Consider the following 24,700-nt stretch of genomic DNA (forward strand, 5'->3'; position numbering starts at 1 on the left):
CTCCTGAGCAACATATGTGGAAATGCTGCCACTCGTTTCCACACTCCATGGAGTGTGAAATGCCTGGCCCCTCATTTGATTTCATAATTCATATTCATCCTTCAGAACTCACTTAAGCATCATCACCTTTTATAAAGCATCTCCTGCCTCACAGCTCTTGGTTACCCATTTAGCATTCCTCCACTGTGGACCTAAAGTCCCTAAAACATACCCACGTCACAGTAACTGTACTTGGGAAGTCATTTATCTGTTCCCTACTTGAGGGCAGGGACTCTGTCTTATTTGCTCTAACAGAGCCCACAATCGGTGCCCAATAATTGTTTCACATTGAGTGAAAGGATGAATGTATTACGAAAGATTCTTTAGAGAAACAGAACCAACAAGGAGACGGAGAGAGGGATGGAAGGGAGAGAGGGAGAGAGGGAGAGAGAGAGATTTTTTATTCTAGGGATCTTTTCTCTTAAGCCTAAACTGATTAGATGAGGCTCACCCACATCATTATGGAGAGTAATCTGTTTTACTCAAAATCTACTGGTTTAAATGTCAATCACGTCTATAAAATACTTTCACAGCAACATCTAGACTGGTATTTGACCAAACAACTGGGTACCATAGCCTGGCCAACTGGACACAAAATTAACCATCATAATCACTAAATTTCTTCCCTCTGAGCCTCAGTGTCCCCATCTGTAAAGTGAAGAGCTGTGAAAATGTTCTAGGATGCTATACAGAACTGAACCTCTCAGTTACATTAACACTACTCCCTTCTTGTCAAAACCTTTTCACTTCTAGGCTTATACATTCTTTGGGTTTTACCTTCAATATCCATTCCCATTTTGCTTGATCTTAATTGTGGGAAGGCCTCAAGCCAATCTAAAGCCCTCTTCTCTTTTCTATCTACACCCTCTCTAGGTGATCTCATGCAGTATGGGCACCAAATATCACCTTTACTGTTGAACTCCAACTTTATTTATGTCTTTAGTCCTGCCCGCTCCCGAGCTCCAGACTCACATGTCCCATTGCCTCCTTGTGCATCCCATCAGGCATCTCGAATTTGTCTAGAACTGAGCTCTTGATTGCCCCACCCACCCCAAACCAGTTCTCTTCCTGCCTTTTCCCATCTTAGTAAAGGACTCATTATCCACTCAGTTGCTCAGGTAAAACCTTAGGAAGCAGTCATCTTTGATTTTATTCCATTTCTTAATTCCTTAACACCAAATGCATCAGCTCTACCTCCAAAACAGCTCCTGCACACAACCGCTTCTCGTCATCACCGCCACCTCTCTAGTCCTCGTTGCCATTATCTCATCTGGACTTCTTTAATGGTCCCTGCTCAACTGATGCCCCCGTTATGCTCCATGTTCCACACACTGGGCCCATTAACAGCAAGGGTTCATTCTTCAAAACATTGCGTGCACAACAGCGCTTGAGAAGCACTGGTCCAAGGTAAGTCATTAGTCTCAGGATCCTCACCTGTCAAATAGAGGTAATAATCCTTACTTTATAGGACTGTTATGAAGATTCCTGGTGCTTTACTTCATAGCCCTAATAGTTGGTAACTATTATTTAAAAGGCAATGTAACAGAGTGGACTTCAGAGTTCTACAGAAAGGAGTATAAATTCTGCTTCCGTCACTTATAAGCTCTGTGACCTTAAACACCTCACTTTACTTGAGGCTGAGTTTTCTTAACTCTAAATTGGGGCTAATACTTATCTTCCATGGTTTTCGTGAGCACAGGGCACAGCAAATAGGAGGCATTCAATAATGGCAGCCACGTGTACATATACCACACTGGTTGGGCCAAATCGGGGCAGCAGCAAGTTATGCCAAGCTGCCTTGTCAGTGGCTGACAGCCTTCCATCCCAGACCAAAGTGTTATTTCCTGTGGCTCCAGTGCATGTTTCACAAGCAGAATTCAAGGACAGCAAAAACGTTTATTTGAAAAAATTACTATGTATTGAAAATATACATTAGAAATTATCACATACTTCCATAGCATTCCCCTCCCCCACCACAAAAGTAGAAATATGTTTGCTATGCTAATACCATAGGTAAATTCAAACAAAAGGGAAAACATCATCAGCCCCCTTTCCCCATACATTAGAGTTGGAGGGAAAAAGGTCAATTTCTATCTGCCCGTCAATAGGAATTTAACAAGTCCCAGTCTTCCACAGAAAGACACACATATTTCTGCTTTGAAGACTGTGAAGAGTTACTCTGTTCCTTTTCTGGCTCCTCAAAAGCTCTCTTCTTGCTCTTCTTTGACTCCTGGCTTGAGACAGCTTCGCGTTTCAACAATGGCCCATGGCAGTCTGGGGCTTTCTCTTTATAGAACTGGAGTTTCTCAGAAGAGTTCATGTGGGTGTCTGCCAGGGGATACTTCGCTGGGGTTTCTGTTCGATCCCGCTTCCCATCTAAAAGAGCGACAGAAGGCAAGAGTGATGAGTTTCCTACGCTGGCACGCTACTGCCTGCCTCAGGCTAGAAAGATGATCCAAGAGAAACGACAAAGGCCCAAAGATGATGACGTTTGGATTAATTTTATCCCCTTTTGAGTGCCCTGGAAAGTCACAGTGGCATATGCACTGACACAGGTTGAAGGCATGTACTCTGCCACTTCCTGGATAAGGGACCTTGAGCAAGTGACTTGTCTTGAGATGCGGTTTCTTATCTTTTATAGAGATATAAAACCTATTTCATAAGGGTGAAGATAAATGAAATAATGTATTCGTACATAAATTGCTTAACACAAGCCATGGCACACAGTAAATGCTCAAAAAACGTTAGCTATTACTATTAAAAATCTGGACCTGTTTCTAAGAGCCAAATTTATGGCACACTATAGCAAATGACACAACCTTATTATGTAAATTTTTGGTATGCCCTGGCTTCTTATTTTATTACCTTTATTTTTCCTTCACTTTGATTTCATCATTTAACTCCTTTGTAAAAGTTATGGTAAAATATACATAACATAAATTTACCATTTTTAAGTATATAGTTCTGTGGCACGAAGCACATTCCCATTGTTGTGCAAACATCACTACCATCCATCTCCAGAACGTTTTCATCTTGCAAAACTGAAACTCTGTACATATTAAATAATAATTCCCTATTACACCTTCCCCCAACCCCTGGCAACCACCATTCTACTCTGTCTCTGTGAACTTGACTATTCTAGGATTCTCATATAAGAATCATGCAATTTTTTTTTTTTTGGACTGGCTTATTTCACTTAGCATAACGTCTTAAAGTTTCATCCATGTGATAGCATGTGTCAAAATTTCCTTCCTTTTTACAGCCGAATAATATTCCACTGTATGTAAATACATCTTGTTTACCTATGCATCTGTAGATGGACATTTGGGTTGCTTCTACCTTTTGGCTACACTTAATTCCTTTTTCATCTTCTGTACTCCACTTTTGTGCCACTGCAAATCTTTTTTGGAACAGGTGTGACATACAAATACATACCTACCTACAGACATTTAATAAGCTATTTTCCCAGTGGCAGTGCTTGGAGCTAAGTGTGCACTTACACTGTAAGCAACGCTGAAAGAACACAAGTCTTGGTGATCTAATTAAGTCAATAGTATCACAATTAATTTCAAACTGAGTGAAGATAGCATTACTGCTTTAAGGGTGCAAACAACCTAAGGGCAAAAACTCCAAAGGAAAGGGAATTTCTCACAGAAGTGCTGAGCTGCCTTTCGAGGTTCCGAGGTTTCCCGTAGCTTCACAGCTTCCAAAGTCACACGTTCCCACTGCAGAACAATCTAAAATGTATTTGGAAATATTTGAATCTGGGCCAAATCTAATCTTTTAATCTCAAACCTTCCTTGTTCCCCCTGTTCCCTTTCTATAAACACAAACCCCTGTGGAAATCTTACTTCAGATGATTACTGATAAGAATAAGAACTAAGTCAAGCCTGGATTTTCTGTTTTAATGCAGGAGTTCATCAGAATACAAACATGTTTGATATATGTACTTGTATGACTCAGGAAAAAATCTATAAAGCTGACTCCCTGTTTTCATCTCTATTGCAAGCTAGAAATAAATTGCATATCCTTAAACTAAACACTAAAATTTAAAACCTTAATCATAATACTTTTCACACATTCCTACATGTCTTAAAATATACCAACCATAACTCAAACTCTTTTTTCTTTCAAACTCTTATATGTGCGTAAAATGCCCACATTTCTATATTCTCAAGACACTTTATAATCAACTTTCATTTTTTTAAACTGTTACAAATGTATTTTTTATTATAAGCTACTACAAATTCTTTTAGAAATCTGGCTGAGTATAAACTATACATAAATAAATGGTTATTTCACATACACCATGAGTAACAAGAACTAAATTTAATATTTCTCATTATGATATGCAGTGAAACGACTGTAAAGAAAAACAGTATCAGGACACAGAGGCAGTACAAGACAGAGTTTAAGAATACAATTCCAGAGTTAGCTCTACCACTTACTAGCCAGGGGACCCTTGGCAAGCGATTTAATTTCTGAGTCACAATTTCTCTATTTATTAAATTAGATAATAGACATGAAGGGTGTAGCCTAGTGTTTGGCACACAGAAAGCACTCAACAAGTATCAGTTGTCATCCCTTCTATGATACTTTCCTGATTTTGGAAAATGGGAACACATCTAAAAGTTGCCAACATGGATCAGCTGAATCTGGTGCCTCAGTGGGCAATAGGAGAAATGATGATTCCACTAAGAAGTAAGAATGCCCATAGGAAGAGCTGTTTGGGGATGGGGAAGAAGAAAATGAGTTAGGTCCTGGACAAGCTGGATTTGAGGTGCCAGATAGATGATATTTAGGAGCAGGTCTAATGTGTGAGACAAGCCCTCAGGGACAGTTAAGGCTCTGAGAACAGTTAAGATCACCAGGAGAGTGAGTGGAGGTGTCAGAGGAGAGGAGGAAGTGAGGAATCAGCAAGAGCTAGAGGGAGAAGTGAGAAAGTTAGGGGGGAGCCAGGAGAAAGGATGAGAGAGAAAAAGCATAAGGCATGCATGTTTAAACCAATGCTGCAGAAAAACCAAGGCAGGTGAAGAATGAGATCACGTGACACTTTGAAGAGAGCATCTACAGTAGAGCAGTAATGGCTCAAACTAGATTACAAGGGATTAAGAACCGAGTAGGCAGTGAGGAGGTGGGAAGAGGTAAGACTAGAAAACAATTCAGTTGTTGGGGGTTGAGGAACATGTTAGAATAAGAGGAGCTCGAGTCTGTTTATACACAGAAAGAAAACAGCCAACAGAGGGTAAGACTGAAGATGCAGTGGGTGGGGGGCAGTAGAGGGAAATATTAACCATCACTGAGGAAGCTGGTGGTCTTAGGGAACAGAACTGAAAAAAATAAACCAACCAATCCCAAAACTTAAAGGGCTAATCACTGGAGTAAAGTGGCATACTTGCTCCACTTGTATAGGAGGGAAGTAGAATACATAATAGTTGAAGAAATGGAGAAGTTTTGAAACAGAGATAGGTAAGTAAGGGGACTCCTGTTAAATGGCCTCGATTTTCTGTGTCATCAGTTGAGAATGAGGAGCATGGAGTCAGCCTGAAACAGCTTCAATAAGGGATCAACAACAGATAGATAAAGCTCGGAGGCCAAGCACCAGAGGCCAGGCTGAGGTGCGTGGCGTGAAGCTACACGGAGCCCAATCTGCTTCCTTTCCGGCGAGGCGGCTAGGAACCTTACCCTTACCAAGCTCTGCAAGAGACATCCTGGTTTCTGCATTTTACAGATAAAGAAACGGAGAGTCAAAGTCACCTTAAGTCATACAGCTACTGGGTTGTCAAGTCGGAATCCCAAACCCAGGTGTCTTTGACTCCATGGCTTATGCTCTTCCCACCATGACACTTGCTATCAAACTACATCAAGCCTTTGTCTGACCATCCCACACCTGCCTCAAGTCTGCTGGCTATGTCTAGGATTCATCCAGTGCTACAAACTGTCTAGCAATGCACTATGATAATTATTTTAGCATGTGTTTTCTGGGCGAACTTCAAAGTGCTCCTGAAACACTGACTCACCAGCACCCCCTTCCTGTTTATCTATAGGGAGGTGATGGTATAATCAGGCAGTTTGCTAGGTCCACCAACAAGCATTACAGCTTGAGCCAAGGAGGGATCCATAACAATACAGTTTGGGGACTCCTCCACACCTCCACCAAGAAACATTCATTTAAAGTGTCTGAAGAAAACCCTTTTCACAAAGATGGTGCCAAAAGCAAAGAAGGAAGCCCCAGCCCCTCCCAGAGCCAAAGCCAAAGCAGAGGCCTCGAAGGCAAAGAAAGCTGAGTGAGAGGCGTCCACAGCCACAAAAAGATCCGCACGTCACCCACCTTCCGATGGCCCAAGACACTGTGGCTCCAAGGGCAGCCTACATACCCTCGAAAGAGCGCCCCCGGGAGAAACAAGCTTGACCACTGTGCCATCACCAAGTCCCCCTGACTACTGAGTCGGCCATGCAGAAGAGAAGAAAGCAATACACGTGTGTTCACTGTGAATGGATGTCAAGGCCAACAGGCCCCAGATCAAACAGGCTGTGAAGAAGCTCTGTGACAATTGGCGTGGCCAAGGTCAACACCCTGCTCAGGACTGATGGAGAGAAGCAGGCATATGTTCCACTGGCTCCTGACTACGATGCTTTGGGTGCTGCAACAACACTGGGATCATCTCCACTGAGGCCAGCTGGCTAGTTCTACATATAAAAATTTTTCACTGTTAAAAAAAATAATAAAGAAGTAAAGCATCTCAGGGAGAAAGGGACCAGACACTGGCATTTACTAGTGCTGTATAATTGGTTACTTTCTGACTTCTTGTCTAAGTCTGTACCAACTTGAGGGAGATCAAGAAGATGAAACAAAATAAAGTTCAGCCAAGAACTTGAAAATGGGAAGGCTCAGTGAGAGAAGGGCAAGAATCACATTTCCTTACTAAGACTCTGTGAGGTAAGAAATTTGCCCCCCCGAAAGGGGAAGAGTCAGATTTGAATCTCATCAGTGTGACTTACTCTCTAGTATATTCACACTGCTAAGAGAATCTCTCCTTCTGAAATTGGGTCATACTGTTTTTTTCGTAGCAAGCCAGAATTCATTTTTTTCTGAATCATTTATAATATGGCATTTTCTCCTAGGTCCAATAAGGATGAGGCCTGATCTAGTGACCAGAGCATGAGATTTAAGGACCAGCATCTAACACCTTTTCTTAAGTAGTTGGGTCAGTTATAGGCCATCAGTATCTCTGATTTGACATGAAGATGACAATTTAGCCAAGGAATACCAAAAGAATGAACTTTCTATTCAAAGTATTGAATAAGGCTCTTGGAATTAAAATGAAAAGCCGTATTAAATGTAGGGAGAAAAATCCGCAGTACCTGGTCAGCCCAGCCCTCTGTCTTGCAGTTACTGTGATCAAATTCCTTCAAAGGCACTTTGGAGTGGACGAGGCCTATGTGGGTCTGGAGCTTGTGTTTGATGGCTTTGATGTCCTAGTGAGGGAACGACAGAACAGGAACGCCCACACATCTGGTTAATTTGTACTTGCTTTCAGTAGGAAATAAACACATCATCATAAATACCAGCCCTTCCTAAACATCAATTAGCAGAAGCAAAATATCAAATTGTGACTGTGGAAAAATAAAGAGAAGAGAGCAAAAATCTTACCTTGAGCCCCGTCCCAGAGATATCTAAGCAGTTTAGTTTTCTAAAAGAAAAGAGGTATCCGATTCCTGCATCTGTGATCTCAGGATTACCTAGATGTCAAAAACATAGGTAGTGTTTTTTTACAGAACTATCGCTAAAATGTCAACAGTAAGGTCACAAAAAAGGTCAAGCATGATAAAACATAAAATACTGAGTGAGCAAACTTTCCAGAGTAAATTAAATATAGGGATCTTATCCTTAAGATCCTTTTAGCTCTAACTTTCTAGGAGTTGGAGGTTAGCAGAAAAATAAATGAACCGGGTTGTTATCCCAAAGGGTTTAATTTGCAACCATATGAAAACAGCATATATAAACATGTATTAAAATGGTTCATCAGAGTTTGTTCATGGCCATTTCCCCTCTAAAGTTAAAAGACTTAAAAAACTGTTTCAAAGGTATTTAGACACAGAGACTATTACTACTCTTACTAACTTGCATTATTTTCAGACTCTTCTTATATATAACGCCTTCTCACTTCAAATGGAGAGGATGACATTAGCACTGAGTCCTCAAGGCCATGAGTACACAGTGCCTGGCACAGTGTAGATGCTCAAAATAACATCTGTTGAATGAATACACTTCTGTGGGCGTAAGGTAGGACATTTCATTATTATCTTCATTTTACAGAAGCCAAAACCAAGGCTTCGAGAGGTGAAATAACTTGCCCAAGGGCACACAGCTGCTAATATGAGGAGCAGAACAAGGAGTATCCTCTGACCTTAAACCCTGCTCTTTTATTCTTTTGGCACCATACTATCCTGCCATATATGGATGCTCAGTTAAAGTGTAAATAATCTCTATCAACTTTCTACCATTGGAGTCAGTATCTGGTTAAGCCTGAGTCAATTATTACAATTGTGGATTCATCTAGATTTTCACCAAGCAAATACTGATTTAAAAAGACCCACCTGACAGATACGATGGATCAGCAACTTAAAGAAAGTAAAGATGAACCAAATGTGCTTTATATATGCTATGAAGATGATGAACGGCTGCCCTGTCTACACACAGTGAGTGGCAGGGATGAATCCATCAGGGCTTTTCCTACCCTAAAGAGGTGGCAGCATGCCAGGAGAGGTATTCAGCCTGGAGTCAACAGCCACTGGCTTTAGTCTTGCTCTGCCAATAACTTGCTGTGGCACCTAGGAAAGTCCCCTCAATTTTTCACCTCTAAAATGAAAAGGCGAACTAGATGTTTTCTAAGGCCATTCTTCCAATATTAATAATCCGTAATTTCTAATGAAACTTACAAGATAAATCTAATAATGTTAGATTTTCAAGGCCTCTTTTCGTCACTCGAACTGGTGCTGTCATTTTCCGCACCCCGGCATCAGACAAACAATTATCCTTCAGGTGGAGCTGAGTTACACTAGGGAAACAAAGTCCATAAATAAATTACTTTAAAGAGAGTTGGAGAAAGTCTATGTATGAGAACATGCTTTCATAAATTTCATTAAAAATATTAAATATCCTCTACTCCCTGCTATTTCACACCCAATGCATTTACCAGTAAAAGATCTTTTGGTTCTACCGTGTCTCCCCGAAAATAACACCTAGCAGGACAATCAGCTCTAATGCATCTTTTGGAGAAAAAATTAATATAAGACCCGGTTCTTATAGTAAAATAAAATCGGGTCTTATATTAATTTTTGCTCCAAAAGACGCATTAGAGCTGATTGTCTGGCTAGGTCTTATTTTCCAGAAAACACGATATTTCAGTTACTAAATTAGGGTTAACTTAGGGATCAAAGTGTCATGTAGTACTTATCTCAGATGGAAGAGGGCACTAAAGGTATATGGTAGAGTGAGGTGAATGGATTTCATTAGGAGATAAATATACCTTGTTTAACACAAAAGCTGCACTCCTGGCAAATGCTGTGAGAAAACCAAAAATACTCAAAGTATGTTGGGAAAATCTGCTAAAGAATTCCTATGAGAATTCTTTTGGCAAAGCAAACAGTCCTCTAAGTTTAATTAGCTTTATAAAGCCAGATATTCAGATTGGGTTTTTAAGGTATACCCAAAAGCCAATCCATGCAGCTAACCTGACACTGGTGTATTAATGTGCTCCACTGTCGCACGCACAACAAGAAATCTGAACTTTTACTAACCTCACACAAAAATACCGTTGTGCAGGGCAGTATGTAGGTGTTGCCATTCCAGGCAGGCCCCATGAAGTGGGTGAGACTCAGGTTTATTATAATGCTGTTATCCTTCTGGGTGTTTGTGAACCCACAAAGGAACCCACGTGACCCGCTCTCTGCAGATCAGACTGAGATCAGTCGGACTATTTGTGAATGGTATAAGCTGGAAGATTTCTTTAAATTATGGTCTTAAAAAGGATGTATTTGGCTGTCTTTAATAGTTCACTTTTAAAATTATTTATTGACAGTTCATTGACAGTTAAAATAGAAAATGATAATGACTATGGAAAAAATGTCTAACTTCTCATTTCTTGCTAAGACTAGACAAACTAGGACTGGACAAAGGGAAAGATCATTTTTCAACCCAGATAGTTTCAAGCACTACATGTTGAAATAAAGGTTATTTAGAAAAATGAACCAACTGATTTACTTTTGTAAGAGTTGTCCAATCAATATTGTTTCTACCAAGTAAATAGAGAATAAAAATATTTTAGGAAAATAATTAGCAAATAAATGCAGGATTGGCAAGTAACTGGTATTCTTCTAGAGCATCCTTTAAAAGAATAATAAAACTATCTGCAATGGTGGTAGATCAATACCTGGACAGGGCCTCGTTAGTGAGATGTTCTAGAAGTTCATGCTCATCTCCAAGCTTGCAACAGGAAAGATCCAGACAGGTCAGCTCCCGGAAAGACTTAATCTCCTCCAGTTTTTCTGAGATCACCAGGTATCTGTGGGGTACGAAGAGAAAGCAACAGCTTTTCTTTTCCTTCTTTTAAAACATTACCATTTGTGGCTTTGTGAGGCAACCAACATTCCATCAGGACAAAGTACTGTGTAACAAAGCAGACTTCACTGATAACGATGGGGGCACAGGTTGAATTTTTTTCATTAATAAATGCCTTGAGAGTCATTATACATGACAGTGGAACAAAAACTACAAATAAATAAATGTACGTGAGAAAAGACAAGTCACAAGACAAAACATTTGCTTTGTTAGAAGACAGACTGACTTTGGTGTTGGTGTTGGGACCCTCCCGGCGAATTTCCAAACTTTAGGATACTCAAAATTTTAACGAATTATTCCTTTAAGGTTGCTTTTTATCTAATGCTCAGTATCTAGTGGTTTGTCAACTGGAACAGGGCCAAGAACGCTAGGTTCTAATCTTCACATCCAAGAACAGACCAAGAGGTATTTGGCAGATCACATTTTATCTTTTCTACTCGAACCCAAATTTGAGTAGCTGCCCACTGCACCGTGCCTGTTACCTGCTAACTTTACTCCGAAAGCGTGTGCAGCACGACTCCTACGAGGATTCACTCTAATATAGATGGTTATTAAGACAAACCTGTGAGCACAATCAATTTAATCACACTGGAGCACCTTGCCAAACTGTCATCACGAGGCCATCAGGGACGCCTCTGGAGAGGAAAAGATCACACAGGCATTCCACAGTGCAGGCTATGGCCTCCACCCTGCTTTCTAGTCATTCATCTAGGTTAGATGATGTCAGTGAGAAAAAATGAAAAGGGATTAGGTGTGACAGGAAACAGAGAGGAGAGGATCCTGAAACAACAGGGAAACTGACTTGGCAAGAGCATGCCTTTCTCATCTACTTTCCTCATGGATGTTGTCTAGAAGTTTTCATAGAGAAGGCATACTAGGGCCAGTGGGGTTATACTTAAAAAAGTATTCACATCTCTCTTCTGTCAGCAGGATCATAATTATCAAAAACAGGATGGAATAATTGGAGACTAAGAGGGAAGTTAGATCTCTTTTCTTTTCAACAAAAATCAGATTTACTGAAGCTGTGGCTGGCCTGACTGCTAGGTACAGATGGCCTAGGGCACTGATACCCCCTCTAACTGCCTGGTGACTGAGCTCAGCTGGGTACACAAATGAGCCTTATTTACTCAGACGTATTTTAATTGCACTGTAAATAAAGCTGCTGTTTTCTATCTCACAATCATGGAGTTGAAGTGGGTTAATGGGGGTTTGGAGGATTACTGGCTATCAGAGAAAGGAAAACATACATGCTTTGGTCAATTAATCAAAAGATTTTTAGTAATTCTAAAACGAGTTATCTGTGAAGGACATAACAATGTATAACACGATGAACAAACATTACAAAAATTAAGGCTGAGAAACCAACATGCAAACCACAGACATTACTAGATGCTTATCTACAACCTAATCAAAGCTCTAGGGTCTTGCTGTAAACTAGTCTTCCAAATTGCCCCTTCAAGAGTTCAGAATAGTATATAGTGGACAAGCAACAGAAAGATCAGACATGTTTTACTGTCAGACCTGAGTTTGAATTCTAACAACCCTAATTACTTGTGTGATTGTGAGAAAGTTACTTAACCTCTCTGAGTCTCAATTTCTCCAGGTAGAAAATGGGGCTGATGACTACTTCTTTTCAGGATTATTAAGAAAATTAGAAACACTATTCCAAAAGTACATGGATTCTTATAGGCCCTCATTAAATGGTAGCTACCGGTATTATAATTACTTCAGTTACACCTGGTGATATTTCAAGGAAAACATACTTGCCTCTCTGCGACCGCCAGTGCGATTGAAAATCACTGGGGTTTTAACACAGGGAGGAGACAGTTTTGTAGGGTTGGAACCCAGATGCAAAAACACTGGATTTTCCTTCTGGCAGGCAGCTTTGTGACCCAACCCCAAGACAGCACCTACTCAATTATCTTATACTGTATTCAATTATTTTCTCAAGTGCATTCCCTTTGACCTGAACAGTTTTGCACTAGTAAAACCTCTGCTGCGGCAGCTTCAGCCCTGGGTTGCAAACCCAAATCTCTTGTCTTCTTCCTATTTTCCTTTGGAGATTCAAAAGGGAAGTTGTTTTTGCTTTCTTTTTTTTTTTTTAAATCACAATTGAAAATCTTACTTTTATATCTCAATAAGACAGCAAAGTTTGGATTGTTGCAATAAAATATGTGCCAAAAAATTGTTAAAAATGTTTCTTATATTTTTCTGATTTTAAAAATAGTACATCCTCCTTGGAGAAAAAATTAAGAAAATATAAAAAATTATTAAAAAAATTAAAACAATCTCAGTCCCACTATCTAGATTACATTTCAATGAGTTTGTCTTTTTCTTTTCTACATATGTGGTACACGTAAAAATTCCTATTTTTTAAACAAAACTGGGATCATATAGTATATGTAACTTTAATTCTTATTTTTTCATTTGGTATATAATGAATATTTCACATCATTTTAAATGTTCTTTGAATACTATCTTAATAGCTATATATCTTGTAGCATAATTTGCTTAACTAATTTCCTAATTTTGGGTAGTCAGCTTTCAGGTTTTCACTATTACAAGTACTATAATGAACATCTTTATGTAAAAATATGTGTTCCTATATGAGTATTACATTAGAAATTAGAATAGATTCTTCATAAATGGAATTGATGCACAAACAAATGGTATGAATGTTTTTAAGGCTCTTGATAACATATTGCCAAGTGCTTTTCAGAAATTCTACACTAATGTATGTACTAATCAAACAGGAATAAAAGTGCTGCCCTCATTCAATTTGACTACTGGAACAGTATGCCGACACAACAAATAGATAACAAGCATTTTCACTATCATGGAAAATACTTAAGCTATAATGGTAGGTGGAGGAAAAAAACAGAATACAAGTTATAGATTAGAGTACACTCCCAAATGTATAAAGAAATATTTGAAAATGATGACCATGAATGATGGGATTAATTGTTTAGTATTAGTTTTATGTATTTCCCAAATAGTATGTATCGCCTTCATAAAATAATTTTAAAACAAAGTACACATCATCATTCTATTTTTCATTGTTCTAATTTTTCTACAATGAACATAAATAACTTAGAATAAAAAATAAAGGAGTAAAATGTATTTCAAATGTGTAAGCTACAATGAAATATTGCTAGATTTTTTTCATGTAGGCAAGGTAATTTTTTTCCTTTCCACTGGCAGCAGCCCCAGGCCCAGCTGTGATTGAGAGACCACAGCACAAAGACAGAGCTTTCCTAAGGTGCCTGCACGGTTCATGACTGCATGATTCTGTTGTTGTCTGCATATGTTCGTCTCTTTTCTTTTTAAAGTACAGTATTTGGCCTGGGGTAAATACTAATTCTATGAGTCGATGAAATAAAGATTGCTTCTTTATTTTTTTAAGCGTATGAACTTAGCTTATGCTTTCTGGTATGATTTTCGCTTTTATTATTACATGCTTTCTGTTTTAATGATCATATTGATTGTGCACCTTAATAGTAAGCTGCCTTTCACATTTTCTAATCTCAAAAAGGTTTATACAGTAGTCTACTATATAGCTATTTTAAAAATCTACAAGTATTGATGGTATATGATTTTCAAAATATTTGAAGCAAAGTGCATGACAGTTGAAGCAGTGTGCTGCCATCCGTATGACAAAGAGGAGAGCGGAGAGCTATATATGCACATATATGTACAGAATATCTCTGGAATGATATAAAAGAAATTGATAACAGTAGTTGTCTTTGGGGAGAGGAAAAAGGAAGGCAATGGGAGGGAGGCTTGTGTTTCACTTTATACTTTTTTGTGTTTTGTTTTCAATTCTTTTCCATGTACATTTTTTAAACTTCTTTTTAATTATTAGATGCTTTGAAAGTAATTTGACATGGTGGAATAAAAATTTTAAATAAATCAACAAAAGCAAGTCACAAGAAAAAACATCTGCTCTGTTGAAAACAGACCTTGGTATTGGTGTTGGGACCTTATTTGAAATTTTCCAATCTTCAGGATACTTAAAATTTTAATCACCCATTCTTTTCAAGTTTCTTATTATCTAACGCTCAGTATCTAGTGGTCTGAAAACTAGAACAGGGCTGAGAATTCTGCTTACTAATTTTCACATCCCCAAGAGCATACCAAGAGATACATGGCAGGTCACACCTTGTCTTTTCTATTTTCTCTTACTAGAGAAGTTGGTAGATGAATATTTTCTACCTAATGGAGGAAGTGTGGCAATCAATTAATCTTTGTAAACTGTTTTCAAAATAAAGCTAAGTGTTGTCTGGGAGAGTGACGGGAGAAGAGAGAGTGATTTTTCTCAAAATGGCCCACCACTGTGTGTCTGGAAGTTCTAAATTGATGTGCTATTTGATGAGGGAAGTCCGCAAGCCCACGAAGCCCCAGAGCTAGAAACAATTACCACACCCAACAAAATACTCACTATCCTAATCAGGACACCCACCTGTTTCGCAAACACAGGGAGCAAAGCACCAGACTTCCGTAGGCCTCGGTGAATTTCTGCAAAGCCCTTAGCCCCGCACCTGGCTCTGTGAATTTCTGTCTGGCTTCGGCAGCAGAGAACAGCTTTTCAGCAATCTGCTCAGGAAAGCCGATAAGGGAATCAATGTGATCAACGTTGTCTGAAATGAAGCCCAGGACCAGGCTGAAGAGGGATTTGGCGGAGTAGCGAAGATTCCCCTCCCGAGTGTACGTGAAGATGAAATGGTCAGTCTTCTCCTTCTGCGCAGTATCATCTTCCCTGTTCATGCAAAGCTCCACAGAAAAGCCTTTGGGAAACAGTCTGAAAGGCCTGGGCTTCTGCAGGCTACTCCTGACGCCATCCAAGGCCAGATTGACCATGTGCAACTGCCCATTTTCTCGCACATAGATGGGCCCTGGGTCCAGGTGGTTTTCTGCGTTGAGGTAGTAAGACATTGCGTTGGTTGCAACTGTAAAAGCAAGGCACAAGGGAAGCAAACCTAATTAAAATGCCGTGTAACACGTAACTTCGTCTTTCTGTGCCCAGAGCTTCATGAGCCTACTAGGCAGGCCGTGTGGCTGGTTTGGGGAAACAAAGCTCACCAGTTGCCTGTGAACTTTGACACTGGAACTTGCCTCTATTGCCTCTGCCTGGAATGCCCTTTCCCACTCTTCCCCTTTTCTTGTCTATCTGGTGATTTCCTACTCATCTTTCAAATACCAGCTCAAATCGGATTTCTAAAATTCACCCTGAAAAGTTATCGCAGAGAGTTATCATCTCCAAGGAAAATCACTGCAGCACAGTTAAGACTATCAAAACAATCTGAAACAACCTAAATGGCCAAGAACAGAGGTGTCATATTAAGTAAATTATGATATATCTATACCATGGAATGTTATGCAGCCATTAAAACTGTAAAATTTTTACTGATTTGCAAGTTACAAATTATGTACGTATAGAATTTATTATTTGGTTTTTTAAAACCACGTTTATGCACAGAACAAGAAAGACTAGAAACGAACAATTCCCTTGCTACCTTGGCACCTTCCACACACTTCTTTATTGCACTTGGCTCACTGTTCTGCTATTCATTTGTTTCTGAGTTTGTGTTCTGCTGGTTTGAGCTTGAGCGGAGGAACCATGCTTACTTCATCCAGACTCCCTAACAAAGTGCTCTGGCAGGTAATAGTCCCTGAGCAGGTGTTTGCAGAACTCAAGTTGACTCGTTTCCTAAACCCTACATAGACCACAAGCAACAGAGATTTGGGGGATTTATAGCACAAGAGCTAAATAAAAGCTCTTCTAGTCCTTGCAAGCATCATACCTTCTAAGGCTCTACTAAGGCACTTTTAAGGTAAGGTGAAACATCAAAAACAGTTGGGTATTTATGTGATGATGTGGGTGACATTTTATGCCTAAGCACTAATAAATACTTGTGGAATAAATACTTGGAATAAATACTTGTTTTCCTGAGGAACTGTGAAATTTCAAAATACCTGAGAAACCGCTATGCTAAATAAAATGGAAGTATTTGAGGATCATGTCTACAACAACTTAAAAGGAGAGAGAGGTAAAATTGAATATAATAGAGGTCAAAATGCTGCTGTAATCTCTAAAAGACTGACTGACTTTTAGAGTGAACCAACCCAGCCTTTTCTGCATCAATACAGGGATAGGATGTACCTCTGATGCCACTTAAAAGTGTCAGCAAACAATCAAATAATTGATCAAAAATGCTGAGTCCCTGGAGATAAAACAGTTGATCCTGTTTGCGGGCATCAGTACAATCTACATTTCTCCAGAGGATAATTATGTATAAAAACACATCAGAAAAGAGGGCCCTGCCTAGCCCGGGAGCCTCACCCTTGCCTGCTCATTTCCTTACGCCCTTCTCTGGTCATGCCATAGTACCCAGGTAGGCTGGCTGTGCTCTCTTGTCCCACTGGTTTCTGCTCATTCTGCCACTCTGCTCCCTTTGGCTGGAACACCCTCCTCTGCTTCCCTGACCTAGCTTATTCCTATTCATCATTAACACTCAGCTCACCACGATCCCTCCCCTGGGAAACTTTCCCTAATCCCTGCACCAGTACATACCGGTCTGCTTTTCCCCAGAGCTCCTTCTACATAGTAGCTCCTTCTACATAGCACTTTGCACCATGTACTATATCTATTCTCTCACTGAGGTTCCCAGAGTTGTGAGCTCTTTGAAGGCAAGGCACTTACTTGATTCGTCCCTCTTTCCCAGGCCCAACATGGCGTGTAGTATTAAGTCCTCAACAGATACTTGTTTGAGAGGAAGGGTGAGACCTCAAAGGGATAGACTGAGCGCTCTGAGCTGCAGGGCCTACTGAGACTGTTGCCAGGAGCCAGCTCCTCTTCCAGGCAACAGCTGCAGCTCCTCCCCCACTTGCCAGACCCTTCTGCAGGTGGTAGAAACAAAGCAGATGATGGGAGTATACTGCTACTGGTACTACCAGGGGGAGTGGGGGGGAATTTACAAACCAGAGAGCTGTCACAGTGCCAGCTCTGATAACCCATACTCTTGCCAGTATTCAGTGCCTGCTGCTAAGGAGATGCCTCACTTATTCAAAGCTCTTCTTCCAATAGAAGCAAGCATCTGGCCCCTTCCACCTCACAGACTTTAATCTTGACAAAGAGATAAAGCAGATCCCCTTTGGTCTTTATCCCTGTGATGGACATTCAGAGCCCTCTTCTACCTGTAGATCAGAAAAGTAGACACCCGCATGGCCCTAAAAAGGGCCATGATTTTCACACAAAGGCAAATTCAATGGAACTTATAATGAATCAGCACACTACAAGCACCCTGGCAAAGAAACAGTGCCTGCCCATCTGTATTATCCCTGAACCTCACACCCAATTGTACCTTCCACAAACTTGGGAGTAAAATGGACAAATGGATTGAATGGATGACTACTTAGGGTGAAAATCAGAAACGTCTGATTCTATCCAGCAGAGGGCACCCCAGCTCATGACAGGAGAAAGACACTAACCCAGGCTGCCCCAAATCCTGGCAGCTTCTGCTTCCAGGGATCATTTTTACAAAGAGGCCGAGTCTGGCTATATTTTACCTTTAAATTACTCATCAAACGCTAGTTCTCTTTCTAAATGATAAAAAGAAATCCAGTATTTCCAAACGAGTAAACCAACATCATCTGTCCAGAAGCCCCAAGGACTCTCCATTCTTCAGCCATGGCACTTGAGGAACTGACCTTGGTTCAGAGTATGCTGGTGACCTTTGATTTCTACTACTGAATTTGTGTATCTTGCATTCTCCCAGTAAGGAGCTTCCTGAGAATTTGTGAGTACTATAAAATAATCTAAGAATTATATTAGTGTTTAAACCTTTCAGGGGTAAGAATGATAAAGGCAAGAGAATTCCACACTAAGTTTTTCGACTTGGCTTTCACTTGCGCCTGGCTGGTGTACACGGTATTCTATCATGCACAGGCCCCCTCAGGAGACATACCATGGCAAAAACCCCAAACAAACTGGAAAATTAAAATAATCAGTATTTGTAAGAATAACAATGTCCAGTGTAGATCTGAATCAGCTGCATTTTATATTAGGTGAACAGAGTCACAGGGGCATTCGAATAGTCTCCCAGCTCCCTACAGAGAGGCAGTTTTGTAAGCCAGACAACATTGTAGAAAAATATCACAATAGTGCATGATCTACTATTTGGCCACCATTAATGAGCCAAATTACCACTAAGTATACCATCATCATATGAATAAAATATAACCTTACTAAATTAAAAACTCAGTTCTCTACAGCCTCTTTGAATAAGAGGCAAGATAAAAGAATTGATAACTACATGACAGCTTTTTAGACTATGAAGCCAGTTTACTAAGCAAAAAGCACGACTATGCCAGTCAAGTGTGGGAGGAGGGAGGTTGGTAACAGGATTAAAATTGTGAGCTAAGTCTATGGTTATTTAATTTGAAGAGAAAGAAAACACCTAACTTTAGTAGTTAATGTAGGTTAACAATCCCCTAAGAATAATGAATCATACCAATGATTATGAATGATAATGATCCTGGGTATGATAGCTACCATTTATTAAGCACCTACCAATTGCCAAGCTCTATGCTAGGTACTATATTAAATGATCTCATTTAATCCTCAGAATTCCTGTAAGGTCAGGATTGCCATTTAACAGATGAAGAGGCTCAGAGAAGTAAAGTAACTTACTTAAGGAACAGAGCTAGTAAGTGGCAGAGCCAGAATTCAATCTCAAGGCTGTGTTACTCCAAAGTTCAAGCTCTTTCCACTGCATGATGCTGTCTCTTAAGAATAAAAATATGACATCAGCCTTAAGGATAAAAAAAAAGATGTTAAAAATTAATCTCACCCACCTGTTTGATCCCTCTGGTATTCACTGGCTCAAGCTACAGGGGACAGGGAAGAGATAACACACACACACACACACACACACACACACACACAGGACATCTGAGGAAAGAGTTGGTGGGAACAGAGCCAGAACAGCTACATTGAGGCCTCACTTTTTCCCTCTGCCAGGGCAGAAATTACCCACATCCACACACCAGGAAAACATCTGTCAACCTTTGGCCTTCATCCCAAGGCTGCAGATACCCTTGGTTTATTAGGAAATGCAGAATTCTTGAGAAAATTTCTAACATAAAAACTCAAATGGAAACTAGCTCCAAACCACCAATAACCAACTAACAATTTTACCTTCACTGATCTGTGTCAACGACCATTATTCAATTTTCAACTCCTCCACTTCTTTTTCCCTGTAACGTGCATGTTCCTACCTGCTTTCTCACCTATACCCTTTTCTCTCCCAAGTTCCAGAGGGTAGCACCATATTCCGTTCCATACGTTCCTCTACATACTAATCTCTCCAACATCTTCACACTCTTAGTTTTTCTACCTAATTCTAGAGCTGCTCACACAAAATCCAATCTCCACACCCCAAAATCCTACCCTTCCTTCACTCACTCCCTGCTCCTATGCCCCCACCTCTCTTATGCCCTTTTAATCCTTCCATGGCTGTTTTTAAATCTGGCCCCCTGTCCCCCTGTCCCCCACGCCCAATCCCACCTCCACCTGCCTCGCCTTCCTTCCCCACACTATTCCACTCCCACCCACTCTAACCCCCAGGAACTCTTCCTTCACCATCTATTCTTTCCTTCCTCCCACTCTCTGGGATTCCCCCAATCTCCTCCATCTCTTTCCTTGTCTTATCCTCAACCTTCAAAATCCCCTTCCTTCAGGCTTCACTACGCCCAGCTTCACAATGCACAGCCCCAACTTGTTTCTTCCCTACCCCCAAGACCCCACCCTTTCTCCTAGTCCAGTCCCAGGTCCTTTCCTCCATGCACTCTCCAGCGCCCCTTCCTCGGCAGTGCAATTCTCCATCTCTCTAAATTCCCACGCATGCCCCTCCGGAGAGCCCCCAAGCTAACCCTGCTCCCTTCTCCCACCCCTCCTGAACCCCAATTCTCACACCCCCCCAGACCCTACCCCAGCACCACGACCTCACCCTTAAACCCATCACCCACAGTCCTGTATCTTCATCCTCACGGCTTTCAACCAACCACACCCCAACCCCATCCCACTTCCCCTCCCCCACTCCGGCCCTCCCTCACACACCGCCCCCGCCCCCACTCGCAGTGGGGCTCCGTGAGCGGCCCAGCCCGCGGCCGCCACCTACCTGTGCCCCTGCCTGGGGCAGCGAGCTGAAGCTCCTCGGTGGCGGCTCCCTCCTTCCGCGGCGCGGCTGATGCGGGAAGTGGCTCGGTGCCCCGGGCACAAAGCTAAAGAGGGTGGGACACAGAGAGGATGAGAAGAGGGAGGGGGCTGGGGGCAACCTAGCACCGGGGGACCGCCGGGCTGACAGTGGCGGGGGGGTAGGCTGGGCAAGGGAGACGCGCGTGCGCGGGACCCGGCATGAGGGGAGGGGCTGGGCCTGGAGGCGGGGCCCGACCCAGGGCCCGCGACCTGAGGGCTCAGGGCTCGGATCCCGGAGAGGTGGGGACTGCGCGTGCGTGCTCGCACGGGGGCGGATACCGTTGGTGGTGTGGGCACCAGGGTTGGAGCTGAACTGGGGGAGGGTAGGCAGCGAGTGCTCAGGCTCTTGCTTGGGGAAAGGCCCTTGGGCGGGGCTACGCAGCTCAGCCCGCGCCGTACAGTGGAGCACAGGGGCGTGGTCTGGGGGTGGGGCCTGAGGGCGGAGTGAAGCGAAGAGTCGGGGTGGAGACGTGCGCGCGCCTGGGAACTCCGTGGAAGCCGGGAGGGTGGGGGGAGGGTAGAGGAGAGGGAGGCGGGGCTGAGGGCGGGGCGGAAGGGAGAGCCCGAGGCCCGGCGGTCTGTGCGCCTGGAGGTGATCCGAGTCCCAGGCAAGCGCGGCCGCGCGGCGGGTTACGCGGGCGCCGGGGGGGTCGGGAGCCTGGCGGGGCGAGGCCGCCGGAGAGGGGAGCCAGAGCGGACGAGAGTTGAGGGGGGTCGTGAGGGGAAGCGCCACGCGGAGGCGGGCGGCGGCACGGCGCCGAGGGGTGGTTGGGGAGGGGCCCGGGGTGGGGGAAGTCGGACGCCGGTCTGTTCTCTCCCCTTAACCCTGGAGAAGTTAGTGCCCGCTCACGAACTTCTTTGAGTTCTGAAATGTTTTGACCTCGAAAAGGGAAAAGCAGTTGCAAATCGAAATTAATCTACCAAAAGGTAATCTATCAATTGCAACGTAACCCATACAGTAAGGCATCAGATTTAATGTAAGATGTGGGTTCATTTGATATACTTTCTATAATTTGAGTCGGGGGGGGGTCCAGAAAAGTATGAGTGTTTGGAATCCTTCGCGGTCTTCAAATGGCCTTGGACCGAGGAGAGGGGTTTGGGACGGAGGTGAGAAGATGGTGTCAGGGCTGGTTTGCTCTTCGATACCAAGGACAGACCGTGGCTCCGGGAGACAGAGGATGGCTGTTTTCTGATTTACACAGACGTTCCCCGTGGATGTTATGGGAAAGGGTCAAACCAATGGGGCCCGACAGGGAGAAAGTGAACTGAGGACTATTCCGAGAGTTTTGGGGAAAGAAGGACCAGAAAGGGCACGTGGACGGGAAGTGAACGGATAACTACGTGGCCCTAGATTTAGAGGGCAGGACAAGGCATCAGAGAAGTCCAGAATCAGGGAATCTTTAAAAATGCAAAGGAGAGCACCTCAGAGTGCGCCACTTTTGATAAGGCCCTGCGGGAATATGTGTATTTACAGTAAATCATCCCAGGGTGGGAGGTTAGACTACACCCCAAAACCTGTATTTGGGAATTGTGGAAGCAACATACCTGCTGATTAGTTGTTCCGTGGGTTTCTTTGGGGTTGGTTTGCCTCTTTTTCATTAATCACAACAAAGGAACCTTAAAGAGAATCCAGTTTCTGCCATTTCTTGTTATTTAAATAATTCTTCCCAACATAGGACATAGGTAGGATATTGATGGAGATAGGAGGTATGAAATGACTTTTTTATTAAAGAATGTAGTCCCTCAGACAACTTAGATGGTAAGACCATGAGATAAGAAAAGAACTAAACATTTGAAGAGTACGCTCTCTTCCTTATTCACATATTACAAGTCAATACTAGATACTTTCCTCTAAAATATAACTTTTTTAAAGCAAATTCTCTCCTGAAGTCTCAAACGCCCTCATTGCCACCCCAAAATAGACGACCGCACAGTTTTTCCACTTCTGCACTCTTTAGGCCAGAGAATTATTTGTTGTGGGTGAACTGTGCTGTGCATGATAGGATACTTAGCAGCATCATGAAATGCCCACTAGATGCCAATAGCATCACCCCCCTCCCAAGTTGTGACAGCCATACTGTCTCCAGACATTGTTAAATGTCCCCTGTGGGGGTAAAGTCACCTTTAATCGTGTTGAGAACCACAGGACTCCAAGATAAAGCCCACTGTCTTTAACCTGGCATTTAAGACCCTTCATTATCTGTTTGCAATCTATCTTTCCTAGAATTTGATTCAATTTAAAAGAAATACCAATGCAGGAATCCTTCCTTTAGTTTTGTCTGTGGATTATCACCGTCTTTTTGAACAATTTCAAGGATGGAAAAGATTTAAAATCTTTACTTTGTCAAGAAATTTTTCTATCTATGATGTCTTCCTTCTTAAAATTCATGTTTGTTGAGTCCAGTTCTCCCTCTTGGAGTCGTAAAGGAAACAGTCTAATCCTTTTTCCATTTGTGAACACTTGTGATATTAGAAATTATAGTCACATGTCTCTTATCTCTCTCTCGAAATGTTTCAGCGCCTATTCTTTCAATTTTGTCAATGTAACGTAGTATATAGATTATCATGAACTTTTTGTTGTCCTCTGAACAATATCAGGACTTAAAATATACTACCCAGAGCCGAACACAGTGTTCTGGATGTAGATCACACTATTAGCACATAACATAAATCATTAGTTGTATGCTTGTCCCTCTTTCTTCACTCTGAGCTTAAGGGCAAGAACCAAGTCTCAGTTACTATCTTTGTCTTAAGTTATAGTCATCTTTGCCTTACTAGCACGGTGCCTGGTGCTTAGTTGGAGTTCAAAAATTTTGATGGAGTGTAATTCCTCCTCAACTCTTAATATCGAAGATCACATTCCTTTACCTTTGGTGGCAGATACACTATACTCTTGCCTTATAGTGACTTTGTAATGAACCAAACCTGTATATTTTATATTATCTAGATCGAAGGCCAGCAAACTAGGTAAAGGGCCAGATAATAAATATTTAGGCTATACAAGCCTTGTAGTCTGTCACAGCTACCCACCTCTGTCTATAGCACAAAAGTAGCCGTAGACAATGTGTAAATGAATGAGTGTGGCCATGTTCCAGTAAAACTATTCATGGAGACTGACATGTGAATTTCATATACTTTTCATATGTCACAAAATATTTTAAATTAAAAATATATTTTAAAATAATGGCATTCTTAGCACAGTGGCCATACAAAAACAGGTGGCTGGCTAGATTTGGCTCTCAGGCAGTAATTTGCCAACGCTGATCTAGGTCAATCCTTGTGTAATTGATTTTTTTAAGTCTGAGGATAGGCCTTTACTGTTATCCTTACTAAATATCTTATTCACTGCAGCCCATCTTTCTATCTTGCTCAGATCTTTTTGTGTGCTGATTCTGTTACCTGATGCATTAGCTGACATCTCCGATTTGTGTCATCTGCAAAATTGATAAGCATATTTTTTCCATCCTAATTAATAAAAATGTTGAATTACATAAGGAGAGAGGTCTTCCATAGTTCATTTTGTTCCATTAATCATCATTCTTTTAGTATAGCCATTCAGAGAGTTATAAATATCTACTTAAAGTACTGCCTGTCAGCCAACCCACATGTCTCCAACTGGTCCACAGAGTATCTTGAGAAGCTTTGTGTGAAGTTTTGTTGAAATGTTCAGAACACGTCCCTGGTTGGTAGTAAGTCTGTCAAACACACAAAAATGTATAGCTGCTATAACTTTTGTGAAGTAACGTTAAGCTGCTTCCTATTTTACTCCTTTCTCATTTACC

General features: G+C 41.7%; 2 protein-coding genes across 9 annotated transcripts in view; one reads left to right on the forward strand and one right to left on the reverse strand.

Moving 5' to 3' along the window:
* Nucleotides 1-1,917: 1,917 nt before the first annotated feature.
* On the reverse strand, nucleotides 1,918-21,072 carry LRRC42 (leucine rich repeat containing 42). 4 transcript variants are annotated; one of them, XM_081055679.1, is made up of 9 exons: nucleotides 20,842-21,065; nucleotides 19,353-19,447; nucleotides 15,123-15,609; nucleotides 10,476-10,607; nucleotides 8,983-9,101; nucleotides 7,694-7,782; nucleotides 7,405-7,518; nucleotides 3,692-3,776; nucleotides 1,918-2,415 (listed from the first exon to the last, which is right to left on the reverse strand). In XM_081055679.1, exons 3-9 carry the CDS (start codon nucleotides 15,593-15,595, stop codon nucleotides 2,141-2,143), a joined length of 1,287 nt encoding a protein of 428 aa, XP_080911805.1. In that variant the 5' UTR covers nucleotides 15,596-15,609; nucleotides 19,353-19,447; nucleotides 20,842-21,065; the 3' UTR covers nucleotides 1,918-2,140. The 4 variants fall into 4 exon arrangements, with proteins under 4 accessions (XP_080911805.1, XP_080911806.1, XP_080911804.1 ...); XM_081055680.1 differs by having other exon boundaries at nucleotides 19,353-19,473; nucleotides 20,842-21,061; XM_081055678.1 differs by lacking the exon at nucleotides 19,353-19,447 and having other exon boundaries at nucleotides 20,842-21,072.
* Nucleotides 21,073-21,096: 24 nt separating this feature from the next.
* IFT25 (intraflagellar transport 25) overlaps nucleotides 21,097-24,700 on the forward strand; it is a 20,349-nt gene continuing 16,745 nt past the window's right edge. The window contains exon 1 of one of the 5 annotated variants that reach the window (XM_081055693.1): nucleotides 21,097-21,158. The gene's annotated coding sequence lies outside the window, so the exon portion shown is untranslated. Of the gene's footprint in view, nucleotides 21,159-21,215; nucleotides 21,242-21,449; nucleotides 21,527-21,727; nucleotides 21,846-24,700 lie in introns of those variants that run through there. The other 4 variants (XM_081055692.1, XM_081055691.1, XM_081055690.1 and 1 more) reach the window with 4 other exon arrangements.

Source organism: Rhinolophus hipposideros (assembly GCF_964194185.1).
Source record: "Rhinolophus hipposideros genome assembly, chromosome: 8".
NCBI lineage: Eukaryota > Metazoa > Chordata > Mammalia > Chiroptera > Rhinolophidae > Rhinolophus > Rhinolophus hipposideros.

Coding starts and splice junctions, on each gene's coding strand:
- LRRC42 (XM_081055677.1), bottom strand. CDS start 17,394: ATGTTGGGCCTGGGAAAGAGGGACGAATCAA. Junction 9,102..10,475: donor ACTAACGAGGCCCTGTCCAG/GTATTGATCTAC, acceptor TTGTTTCCCTAG/TGTAACTCAGCTCCACCTGA. Junction 7,783..8,982: donor AACATTATTAGATTTATCTT/GTAAGTTTCATT, acceptor TTTGACATCTAG/GTAATCCTGAGATCACAGAT.